The sequence below is a fragment of the Camelus bactrianus genome, chromosome 9 (assembly GCF_048773025.1).
Source record: "Camelus bactrianus isolate YW-2024 breed Bactrian camel chromosome 9, ASM4877302v1, whole genome shotgun sequence".
NCBI lineage: Eukaryota > Metazoa > Chordata > Mammalia > Artiodactyla > Camelidae > Camelus > Camelus bactrianus.
This window is the reverse complement of record NC_133547.1, coordinates 35,338,990-35,351,991: the sequence shown is the minus strand read 5'-3', so window position 1 is coordinate 35,351,991 and position 13,002 is coordinate 35,338,990. Positions and strand designations below refer to the sequence as shown.

General features: G+C 31.7%; 1 protein-coding gene across 6 annotated transcripts in view; it reads left to right on the top strand.

Annotated features, from left to right (window-relative positions):
• COL11A1 (collagen type XI alpha 1 chain) overlaps window positions 1–13,002 on the top strand; it is a 491,382-nt gene that overhangs the window by 365,583 nt on the left and 112,797 nt on the right. For all 6 annotated transcript variants that reach the window (XM_074370060.1, XM_074370058.1, XM_074370057.1 and 3 more), the window contains 11 exons: window positions 276–317; window positions 1,275–1,337; window positions 1,987–2,061; window positions 3,129–3,212; window positions 5,258–5,314; window positions 8,508–8,561; window positions 10,944–10,997; window positions 11,116–11,169; window positions 11,389–11,442; window positions 12,664–12,717; window positions 12,835–12,879. In XM_074370060.1, coding sequence (XP_074226161.1) covers window positions 276–317; window positions 1,275–1,337; window positions 1,987–2,061; window positions 3,129–3,212; window positions 5,258–5,314; window positions 8,508–8,561; window positions 10,944–10,997; window positions 11,116–11,169; window positions 11,389–11,442; window positions 12,664–12,717; window positions 12,835–12,879 — 636 coding nt within the window. The remainder of the gene's footprint in view (window positions 1–275; window positions 318–1,274; window positions 1,338–1,986; window positions 2,062–3,128; window positions 3,213–5,257; window positions 5,315–8,507; window positions 8,562–10,943; window positions 10,998–11,115; window positions 11,170–11,388; window positions 11,443–12,663; window positions 12,718–12,834; window positions 12,880–13,002) is intronic.

The following is a 13,002-nucleotide window of genomic DNA, read 5'->3' as shown; positions in this document are numbered from 1 at the left end:
GGGGAGCACTTGGCATATTCTCCTTGTCATCTTATCTGAATAGTTACTTCCTGGCTAGCTAGTTCACAGATTTTCTGAGGACAGGGATTATGTCTTCTATCATTTTGAATTTCCTCTCTTCCCTATGCAAAAATGTTTGTAATTGGTTTTATAGGTAGGAACAGAGAATTCACCTTTTAAAATGCAATGATGTGATACTTTCTGAGTGTCACTGAGACAAGAGGTTAGGGGTTACCTTTGCCTAGCAATGACTCTCTGTCTTTTTTAAACTGTAGGGCATGCTTATTGAAGGACCACCAGGGCCAGCAGGACCTGCGGTATGTAAATATTTTAAGATTATTTTTGTCTTGATTTTTTTTTATAATCAGATATAAGGTTTCTATTACATTATTAAATTTATATATTTTAGACTGAGTATTGAATTATAGAGGCGAATACTTGGTTAGAGGACCTGGTGGTCTTGAAACACTTTCTGATTTGGCTATCCAAATGAAATTCTTTTCAGAGCTGTTAAATTAAATTTTGTTTTCAGTATTTTTGTTGCTTAAATATCTCTGACTCTTCTAACCTCATCTGAAACTTTGTACCTGAGAGCTAGAAGAATTTTTAAAAAGCCATCCTTATTTTTTTAGATGTATAGATATATCTCAATGTATGGAGTTGAGAATTCTAAGTAGACTATAACTGCCTTATGTCAACTCCTGAATGGAGTGATTATCAGCTTCCATTGTCGTTTCCTAGAAAAGCTGATGTTACTCATCAGCGTCTTTATTCTCAGATAGTTGTACTGATCTGACTTTGAAAGAAATCCTCTGTCTTTTGTGGAATTAATTAAATTCTTGTTATCTGAAACAAACATGTTATGCTGGTGCCTTTAAATACTTTTACCCATAGAGAAATGTAATGATTGCTACATTTCAACTTTGCAGTCACATTTTTGTGGTGTAATTGAATGAGCGTATCATTTCTTCAGTAAGAACTGGGAACCAGCTTTCACCCCAGGGACTGTACGCTGACATGTTCTGCTTTCCTGTTCTTCCTTGGAATGTCTGCCTCCATCCCGAGAGCAGCATCGCAGAGGAAGAGCGGAGCTAGCTTCAAAGTAGTCCCTATATGTTGTCTTTTTATTGGGAGATAAATAGGGCAACTGTTTGAGAGAAAAGTGTTTATTTATGAAATATAAATGAGTTCATCTTTGATTTTACTAGGATGAATTTACCTGAATGCTAATGAAATCAGGATTCTGACTCAAATCATGGTTTATTTCTCTGTAGGGTCTTATGGGTCCTCCAGGTCTACAAGGCCCCAGTGGACCCCCGGGTGACCCTGGCGAGAGGGTAAGTGAAGGGACTCATAACAAAAGAGTGCAAAATAGATGAAAAGAATTAAACTATATTCTGCAAGTTTAACATATTATCCTTCTCACTTGAATAACACATGAATTCAGTGTTGTGCAAAATTTTAACTTTTCTAAGTATAATTTAAAAAGTGAGCATAAAGAATGTGCATTAGTAAGAAAACTTTTATTTCTAATCAATTCCATTTTGATATGAACCTGATACATTAGATTCAATTCTTCAGTTTGAATTCAGACATATTTTCCAGGAACTCCCATGGGTATTTAGTTGGATGCTGGTAGAATGAGTTAATAAGCCTGCATCCCAATATGAAGATCAAGTCATGGGTCACATGGTGAAATAGACCATTTGTGTTGTCTTTCAAAAACTCTTCTTATAAAATCCCATTCTCTCTTTCTCCTCCTTCCTTGAGTAGCCAATAACTTTGTGCATTATTTGAATTATGAAAAACTAGTGCCATGAAATATAGTCCTCCCTAGGTATACTTACTCAAAAGAGATTAAACAAGAAGTAGAAGACAAATGCGAAGTAGATAATGTAAACTTCTGTTATTAAAAGTTATTCTGTTTCTAATTAATTTAATGATTTTGTTTACTTATTAATTTGATGATTTCATTTACTTCCCTAGGGTCCCCCAGGACGTCCTGGTTTACCAGGGGCTGACGGACTACCTGGTCCTCCTGGTACCATGTTAATGTTACCGGTATGGTTTTTTTTAATTGCTATAAAGATGACTTGGTATTTTGTCATCTTATTGTTGAAAAATATTGTTGAACCATATTACAGATCAATCAGAAAACCATGGTATGAGGTAGAGATACTTGAAGTCAAGCATAATTCAGAAATTATGGTACATTTTACTGAATTTTATTGAAACAAAATTCTGGTAAATATTAATCTCTGCAGTAGAACTAAGCCTTCAATATTTCATTATATTTTTGATGACAAATCTTAAAAGATTTTCTTAATATTTTAAATTATGTACTTTAATCATAGTCATATGATTTTATACATTTCATGTGTTATTTAACTTAAAATATCTATAGTATTCACTACTATGTAGACAATAGTTGATACTTTTTAAATAACATATCTATAGCATCATTATTCATTGCTCAAATATTATTTGCTTTACCTTAAGATTGCTTCTTAAAGTTGTCCAAGATCTTTGGGGAGAAACTGAGTTTATCTATTTAAATGTAATGAAATTTCAAGTAATAATAATATAGAGTGGGAAATTTACTCATGCTGCATTTTGAGTTAAAATTAAAAAGTTTTAGAATTTTATGGGAGGAAACATTAAGGATCAGTTTCCTAGGATAATTACCTAAGAAAAGGTAAACAAAATGAAACTATCTCAAGGAAGATTTCCTCTGTGTTCATAGAGATTCCAAAAATTTTGCATAACAAAATAGCAGTTGGCCTGTAACCACTACTAAACTTAGTGCATGTAGAAGTTTTACAAATGAGTGAATAGAATGGGTGTCATCTGTGCAGGTGGGAAAATGGATAATGGCTTATTCCAGAGTTTTCAAGAATTATGGAATTTGAACCTAGTCTCTTCAAGTGGTAGAGCATGGTCTAGAGAATGTCCATAATGGACAGAGAAAATTAAAAAAATGAAATCTAAGTATCACGATGCATGATGAAGTTACCTTGGACTTTTGTAAAATTCTGCCATTTTAAGTAAGCAGTTTTTACTCTAGTAATTAAGGCACCTATTTGACCAAGTCTGATTTTGAGCTTCTGGATGTTACTATCTTTTCTTAGTTTCGTTATGGTGGCGATGGTTCCAAAGGACCAACCATCTCTGCTCAGGAGGCTCAGGCCCAGGCCATTCTTCAGCAGGCTCGGGTAAGAAAGGGTAAAGATGGGTTCCCGTAACCTGCTTCTGTGTCACATTGTGTGAGTGTACGCGCGCGTGCGCGCGCATGTGTGTGTGTGTGTCTGGAGGATGCTCCTGTTAAGAACAAAATAGTTCTGAATAGTATATTGAACTTAGATGGAGAAAGTGCTAAGATAATATCTATTTTCCAGTAGGAATATTTTCTTTAATTGAATGTTAAAGTTAAAAGACTGGCCCTTGCAGTATTGCTGTATGTAATTCTGGCAAAAACACACAAACCATGATGTACAAATTTTCTCATTTTTTTCCCAAGAAGTATTCGTGGATTTATATGTAGCACTCTTTATCTTTTACATCCAGTTTTCCCTGCTAAAGCATATGTCTATGATCAATGAATAAAGTAAAAGGATAAAGTTTAAAATAAGTTTTTCTACCTAATCTTCTAGATTAGTCATGATATCCCAAATAATCCAGAAAATTAAATTTCTTAGGCATTCTTATATAGGAAAGCAAAGTTCAAATATGTATTCTAAGCGCTAATCATTAAATCTATAATTTTTTTCTACCAGATCCATTCAGTTTGTAATTCTTTGTCAGTTGAAAACTTCCACTGTCTACCTACTTATTAAACATATAATTATGTTTTTTTATATTAACTCCATTGTGATTAAGATAAGGAAACCAAAATAATGGACCAGGAGAGAGTTGAAAATCATATAATACTTTTATTCATAGAATGGCCTTTTTTTTTAAGGAAAAAGGAAATAAAGGACTTACAGGTGGTATGGATATGGGTACCCGCTTTCTAAGTGATATAAATCATTTGGGTGATAACGTTTTATTTATTATCATAAGTTTATGATTGCATAAATTATCTGAAAATGTTAGTCTATTAATTTGAAAAGATACCAATGTTTGGTTACATCATGTATAAAGACAATGAAAAATTTAAATATTTGTTTATTAGACCTTGGGATAATAGAAATTTAAAAATCTTTAAATCAGTTTACTAATGATGCCTACTTTGAACAAATTTTAGGTAACTATTCGAGCTTAAATATTTTATGAGGCCATTGAATTCCTAATTTTATTAGTCCTTTTAACCTACTTGGACATAGGTAGCAAGCATTATAATTCCAATTTTTCAGATATTTAATCTCAAGGATTAAGAAGTATATTGTCAAAAATCTCATGGTGAGTCAGTAGTGAAATTTTGGAGATTCTATCGTTTTCATCTCATGCACTTTTCTAATATGATTTTACGTATTATTTCTGTTACAATATTATTTTTGGTATCTGTTGTGATGATCTAAGTATTCATCTTTTGGAATCACTAATATTCAAAAATAGCACACCAAACTAATTTAACATCTGTCAAATATTTATTCTTTGCACTCTACTTGTTCCAGCTTTTCAAGTATGCTAATTTCACATTTCTAATATTCAGTGTCAATAGTGCATGTAATCAGTCTATCATGCCTAGGATTCTACAAAATAAGTGTATTTTTCTATAAAGCATTAAATTTGAGATTTATTAAAAGAAATGTATTATCCTAACACTTTCTGATCAATTTTGCTTTTTGTTATCTGGCTTGAATTGTCATAGTTTTTCCCAGAATATTGCTAGAAAATTTTTATTTAAAGCACCTCAAATTGTTCACATCTGAAATTATTTTCAATGAGAACTGCACCCACCTATTTAAGAGACGTCTATACATTATTCTGAGTGCACTTTAGAGTAGAAAAATTGTCATACATGAAGTTTCTTATTGTAAAATCTATTTTAACTTTTATCATTGACTAAATCATAATGTATAGGCTACAAGAGTGTGTGTAAGTTACAACAGTTTAAAAAATGTCTGATACTTATTAGGTCATTTGTCATTCTAGAAACTTGTGATTCTTCAGTAATCAGGCACTCTTTCTAGTATGCAGCTATTATACCTGTGTTGATCGTCTGTTACTTGAGGGTAACATGTGCAAATGAATATTGTGGTTTAATGTGCTCATCCAGGAGGACATTCATCTGAATTTGCTGTATTTTATTTTCTAGATTGCTCTGAGAGGTCCACCTGGCCCAATGGGTCTAACTGGAAGACCGGGTCCTGTGGTAGGTTACCTAATAACATAATGTATGCTTAAATTCCCGTAGTAGTAGTTTCTTGTGCAACTTTGGTCAGGCATTGTCCATATCTCTCGCTGGTGAAAGTAAGGGACATAATACCTACTTATGCTTGATTTTATTTCCATTGCAAAACTATTAACTTTTCAAACTATAAATATAATTTATTTACATAATAGTTACAGTTACTAAAGTTCAGTTTTACAGTAAATTCTTGAAACTTAATTTTATGCTAAGCAGAATTTCTACTAAAAAAGAAAAAATATTTGAGGCCACTGAAAATTATTCCATAATCTTAGGAGACTTGGCTTAAACTGTAAGCTGCCTCCAGTATTCCATGGTGCTTCAGAGATTAGAGCAATTATTTTGTCTTTTAGAGACTTTTGGAAAATAATTGTTTTATTTTTCCTTACTAGCTTGCTGATCAGCTATTATATTCTATATATTTTTAAACATTTCAGGTATTTTGAAACTTACCAAATGATGAGCAATGTAGCAGTTCACAAAAACACAGATTCTTATGAAGTCATATTTTTTTCCTAAGAGAAAAGAGCACTGTAGGATTCCAACTTGAGTTCTCATTGATTTTTAGAATTAAAAAAATAATTTCTATTTTAATTATGTGTTTTTGATATAAAATGCTGTACTGAGATTTCATGTGATCTTATATGCTCAACATGCTTTATTAAAATAATGGTATTTACAGAAATTATTACTCTGAACATTAAAATTTTACCTTTCATTTACTTAGTAGACACAGCAAAACTATTTTATTCAAGCTTGAATCAAGTAAATAGTCTTCTAATTATTTAATCTGTTTTACTGATCTTATTAGGATGATAAGTAGCTTTCTTCAAGTTTATTCGAGTTTTTATGTACTTTTACATAAATTGATAGTTTTCTTAATTCAATCTTGAAGTTTTATGATATTTTATATATTTTGAAGGGCTTTACACTCAATCATATGAGCTCATGTGGCATGTGTTCTGGCAGTATGTTCCACAGAATTAAATTATGCATGTTTCTAAATGCCTTATTACGTATTTTCTTTGTAGTTTTACTGTTCTGCCTCTCAAAACATAAGCAGGAACACGGAAGATTTCATGCCATTTAACAAAGGAAGAAATAGAGTTAATATTTAATTGCTTGTTAGTAATAACAAAGTTACATGACTGAGGAAAGTCAACAGTATGCTAGTGCTTTGTAAATTTGCTGGCAGAAGAATTACCTGTATATTTTATTAAAAGTGAAAGTTCCTGGGGCCTTCAACTGAAGACTCTGCTGATGCAGAGTCGGGATTGGAACTGGCAAATTATATTTTTAATCAGTGCAGCAGACTGATTCTTATGGTCAAGCATGTTTGGGAAACACTGCCTATTGCTTAATTTAAAAATGTCGGTCTAGGGTCTCTAAAGTGGTATTTTCCAAAGGAATTTCCTTACTTATCATCCTGACAGACTCAAGACTAGTGGATCTGTAGAGGGTAAGTGCAGTGATGAGCAGAACCAAAGAAAGCATGTTACATTAAGCGGTTCCTGTTTTCACCAGTCATTAAGGGTCAGACAACCATAGCATGTTGGCAATGAGAAATCATTAACAACCATGTACAGATTCTCAATCCAAGATGAATTGATTTTACTGCTTAAGTCTTTTTTATAGAAAGTTTTAGCTTCCTAAAAATATTAATGGTAGATATTGACAAAAAAATCCATATTGTTTACACCATTTTCTCTTCTATTATCCTTTGCTCCAGAACATCAAATTATTACAGACCTTCAAAAATCTTAATTCTAAATTCCAAAAGTATTTTATGTATCAAGGTTTAAAAGAGAAACAATATTTTAAGACATAAATATGTGCATTGTTCCAATGAAAAACTCTTTTATTCAATTATTTTTTCCATTTGTTTTTATAAATGAAAGGAGATCTATATTATAAAATATGCAGGAAACATAGAAACTATTCTTTTCCCTATTCTGTTACTGTCAATTATTGCATGACGGTTTTTAGAATAAGTGTTTGGGCAAAGTAATTATAATCTGTTGAGTAGATAGTGTTTATATACAGAAGATATAATATAGTAAATTAATTAAAAATAAATTGACTTTTAATTGCATTCAGTTCTGTGATTTATAATCTGATTTAATGTAGAACCCCAGTTTCTCTCTTGAAGAAATTTAGTTGTAAGAATTCTTAATGAGAAGCTTGAGAGTCATCGTTCTTATAATTTTCAAGATTGGAATATTCGTGTCACTTGCTTGCCATGTTTTTGGGGAGTTGTATTAATAGTTATTTTACTTTGGAGCCACCAGGAGGCTCTAGATATCTAGCATTTTCAGACAGCATAATTTTAATCTTTTTGTACTTTGATTCAATGCACTGTTTAATTGAATCTGTATTGATTTAAATAAATTAGAAACTTCTGAAACACACAAAGTATCCTTCTTCAGCATGAAGTAACTATTATCACCATGTTCAATTTTAATGTTCTAAAGCTTTTTAGGAGAGTGAATGGCCTAGTATTTATTTTTAAGACTCACAACACTTTTATAACGTAATTTTATATTTTTTCCAGCTAATGTTCCAGGTTTTTGTTGCACTTTTTGAGTTATATAAATGTTTGTAAGAGATGTTTGTCATAAGGACTTCTCCTGAGGAAAAAGACCAATCTAGGAAAAAATGCTTTGACATTATTTCAGGACAATGATAATGACAACATCAGCATCTGTTCTTGACATTTTATTGCTATAGAATTCAGTGTCTGAGAAACTTCTGAGTATAAAAGCATGAACATTTTGCCAAGTTGTATAAATGGATTCAGTGTGTACCCAATTCCATAAAAATGTGTTTCCTCAGTACTCCACCCCAGTGTAATGATAAATAATGCCTGTGTATCATCGTAAGTGCTCTGATGGCACACACATTAAAGAACATTTCAAAGTGGTTTCACGAAATTGGCTTTTTTGTAGTTATCAGCAAAATATTAACTTTTAAATATAGCTCACATACTGGAACACAATCAGAGTCTGAGATGAGATGTAAAAGGACTTGAAAAATTTTTGTATTAATTAATAAAATCATACTATTTGATGAAATGTAATTTGAATAATGTTTACTTGAAGTGAAAAGTGGTTAGGGAATGATAAAATTAAATCATTATATGTTTACTTTTTCTCTACAGGGGGGGCCTGGTTCCTCTGGGGCCAAAGGTGAGGCTGGTGATCCAGGTCCTCAGGTAAAAATTAATTTATTTCACTTCTTTTATTTTTGATTTTATTTTATCTCTTATGGGAATTGAAGTATCTGCCATCTGTTTTATGAGTAAAGAAATTACATTATGTTTAAGCTCTTTAATTGAAAAACCTCTAATGGCCAGTTGGCTGCCAATCACTTGATTAATTTAAACATTATTAAAAGAAGATAATAAGCTAGGATGGGAACATCTTGATAGTAATAGGTCTTCAGAATGTTAAATTGGCTTGAGATTGTACAGAGCAGCATGTTGTATATTTTATATTGTTATACAATTGCATAGCTACAATTACAACTATACCTACAGTGGCCCTGCCCCAAGCCTAGGATGTTTTCTATGGAAAGTAAATCTAGCAAACCTCAGAAAGGATATTTAATATACCTCAAAGAAGCTAACTTTCAACCTTCTGTAGAGCTAAGGAAATTAAGAGAAATTGAGGACATCTGAGCTGAAATTTTTAAAAAGATACTAGATTATATTTACATGGTGCCCAATTAAAAGTATTAGTTTTCCTTTGATGGGTAATAAGTAGATAGAGACATCCACTATAAGCACATTATGAAATACACTCATTTTAGAAAACAGAAAAGCAAACTGTGATTATTTTTAAAATACACTCATTTTTAATGAAAATGCTTCTGATATATTCAAAGCATATACATTCAGATTGGGCTGTAGGATCTCTCAAGTGTCCATTCAACTTTTTTTTAAATTAGTTTTATTTTAACAATATTATAATGTAAAATTGAATTTGAACACCTTTCTGTATTCTTCATAACCACCACCACAGTCATCAGGGTAGAGAGCAGTTCTAAAACCCTGAATAATTTCTTGGTACAACTTTAGAGTCATATTTTCCTCCTACCCTAATACCTGACAACCACTGATCTGTTTTTCATCATTAAGTTTTATGTTTTCAAGAATACCTGGTAAATGGAATCATACATTATGTAATCTTTTGAGACTGGCTTCTTTCTCACCATAATGCCTTTGGGATTCATTGTAGTTGATGAGTGAATCAACAGTTTATTCCTTTTGGTGGCTGAGTAGTATTCCCTTACATGGGTGTGTAAAGATAACGATGTATTGATACTTAAAAAGTTAGGGAGTTTAATCATTTGCAAAGCTTGTAAACTTTTGGATCAAACTCACCTCTTTACAAAGTAGACGTCTGAAAACATGCTGCAGTACTCTTCATGGACTTTGCAGTTTTCTTTAACTCCTCAAATCCAAAGAGATGCAATATCAAATGAACAGTCATTTTCATTAAAAACTAACAAGACTTGTCCTGTTCTTATTGTCTTTTGCCTTCCAGCTGAGGTATAGGATAAAGTTTTCCTTGCTACAAAATTTTTTAAAAGCTATATTACTTTAGCCTTTAATCATTAGACGACCTTAATTTCATATTTCCATAATCAACATTTCACAACAATCATAGGAATTATTTGTAATTTCAAATGCGTCTTCCAGTTTCTACCACACTCATTATATACATACTTTTTAACTTAAAAAAGGGTATAGTGAATTAAATAGATCATATAATCTTTATACTGGAACTACATTTGATCTATTATTAGCTGTGTAATTTTATTTTAAAAAACATGTATATCAATTCACACGTTATATTAAATATTGATGTAACACTGTATTCTACTGCCTCAAGAGAGAAAGATACTGAGAATCTTTAAACGTTAACCTGATACAGCATGGTTCTAGTCAGTAATGTGCATTAGGGGTTGCCAAGTCATCCTCCAGCATTTTGTAGACGATTGAAAGAAACATGTACAGGCACAATGCTATAAATTGTATTAGTATGATGCAAAAAAGACAGATTTAGTCCAAAACCGCTATAGTCAGCAATTTAATGGGAGATTCAACTACGGAAAAGGAGACAATTATAATCCAATATGATACCTGTTATAAAAGAAAAAATATCTTAGGAGAGAATCTCCAAAAAATAAAGGGAAAGATGAAGACAAAGCGGTTGGAAAGAGAAGAGGAATGAAATGGATGTTTAAGAGTGTTTTCAGTCAAACGCCAAGGTTTCGAGAATTAAATGAGTAATGGAGGAGTTTTTTTAAAGTTTAACATATCACTTTGTATTCATTTTGTTTAAATGTAATCACATGCCTATATAAACTTCATAAAATAATAATGACCTTTTTGGCAAGATGCCATTTAGAAAAATTGATTCTCTTGTCTTCCGCTTTGTCTGGATTTTTACATAAGAAATCATTTTCTGGTGCTGAAATGATCAAGGTTAAGCTAAGAAGATATAAATTTCTAAAACCATTTCTCTTAATGTGATTGAATTCATTGATTAATAATTCTATAAAATGAGTTAATTATGATGTTTTCATACAGGGCCCTCGTGGTGTCCAAGGTCCTCCAGGTCCAACAGGAAAACCTGGAAAAAGGGTATGGTTGGTGTTAGTTGTGTATTTTGAGGGCATCTGAAATTGTCAATTATTTTACTTTCTTTTACTTTGTGTGAGTTGAAATCCCTTTCGCTTAGTCATATTCTTGGTATTATCAGGGTCGTCCAGGTGCTGATGGAGGACGAGGAATGCCCGGAGAACCCGGGGCGAAGGTCAGGAGCTCATCTCATACGTTTATATATTCAGATCTCATATCTCAGTTCACCTCTGAAAATTTCATATTTTAAAATAAAGTTTCCTGATAGGAAAGAAAATTTCACATTGAAATTACAGTATGGAGTTAGCCTGGGAGTGTGGTGAAGATGATGATGATGATGATGATGATGATGATGATGATGATGATGATGATGAGGATGATGTTTATTTTGCAGGGGGATCGAGGATTTGATGGACTTCCAGGTCTGCCAGGTGACAAGGGTCATAGGGTAAGATATACGATTCTGTCCCTTTTTTATTTTATTATTAGGGATAATGTGGGAATACTATGAAATATTTCAAATCAATACACTTTAAGAAACAAGAAGAAAATTTAAGTATTTGTGAACTCATTTAAATTATTACATCTACTTGAAGAAAGAAATGTAGAATTACATATGTGACATCCCATGTAAGTTCTTTAATTTCTTTTAGATGTTAAAATACTCATTTTATGCAAACATAAGTTAGAGGTAGAATCATTATGTACATGTATATCATATTTATCATATTTATAGAAGAACAAGTGTAGAGATTTAATTTTGCCTATGATTTTTTTGATAATTACCTCAATTTCCTTCTTAGATTTTGTCTGTGGAAATATATGCAAAAGAGGACACCTGTAGGCAGTTTGCCATTAATGTAACAATATACTGTGTACTGTATTTTATTATACTAATTAGATTGTTCTAGTAGACAGAGACACCACAGGCTATTTCTTTGTGATAATATGAATTTTCAGTTCAATGCAAGAGTTTATAACTGGCTAAAGTTAAACAAAACACGATGCTGGACAGCAACCCAGTCAATATTTTTAGTGGGAAGTTGAGCAAAGAAGTGGTCTTTCAAAAAAAAGATCAGCTTTGGATCTTCACATTTTTCTTCTGCAGAAATTGAGAATGAAGGTAGGACAACTTTTAGAAAAATTGAAGAATATGAAAAAAAAAAAGAAAAAAAAGAGAACCCTATGGATATTTAATAAGAAATTTAGTACATGCCTACCACATGTCAAGAGAAATATATAATTTTGTTTCTATTAAATCCAAATTTTCTTTAGTCTTTTAAAGTTCTTCTGATGTAATATGAATTATTTTAGAAGCATAAAATTTTTTAATTAAATAAAAATCATCAAAGTATATCCATGTTTAGGACAATCTTCAGCAAAATGCTTTTCTAAATGGTTTAGTTTCTAATAATTAAATGTCTGAAAATTATTTGGGGTATTTTATTTAAACCTTTTTTAGGTTGAGAGAACATTTTCCCTAGCATAATAATATGTAAAGTCGGTTAATGTAAAATTGATTCATCTCTGAAGTTTTCTGAGAAGGGAGAATAAAGCATAAGTTTTTTCTGCTAAATGTTCTGTTATATTTGGTAGGATAACTGTAGGATAGACTTCTAAATATACTGCTTTATTTCATATTGTAATTATATTTGGATTTATTTAATAGGGTGAACGAGGTCCCCAAGGTCCTCCCGGTCCTCCTGGTGAAGATGGAATGAGGGTATATTAAATTTTATTTCCTTTAAGAAATATTTAAACTTAAAACTTAGAACAAAATTGTGTTGAAATGTTACACTGTCTGATTGTATCACTGTCCCGTTCATTTTGTCAACGACAGGGAGAAGATGGAGAAATAGGACCAAGGGGTCTTCCAGGTGAAGCTGTAAGCAAGTTTCTTTATTTTTTATATAATATCCTGTTTTGGAGGAATAATAATTGGTGTTACATATACAAAATCAATAATAAACTCAGGTGACTATTGCAATCTTACCTATGCTAACCAGGT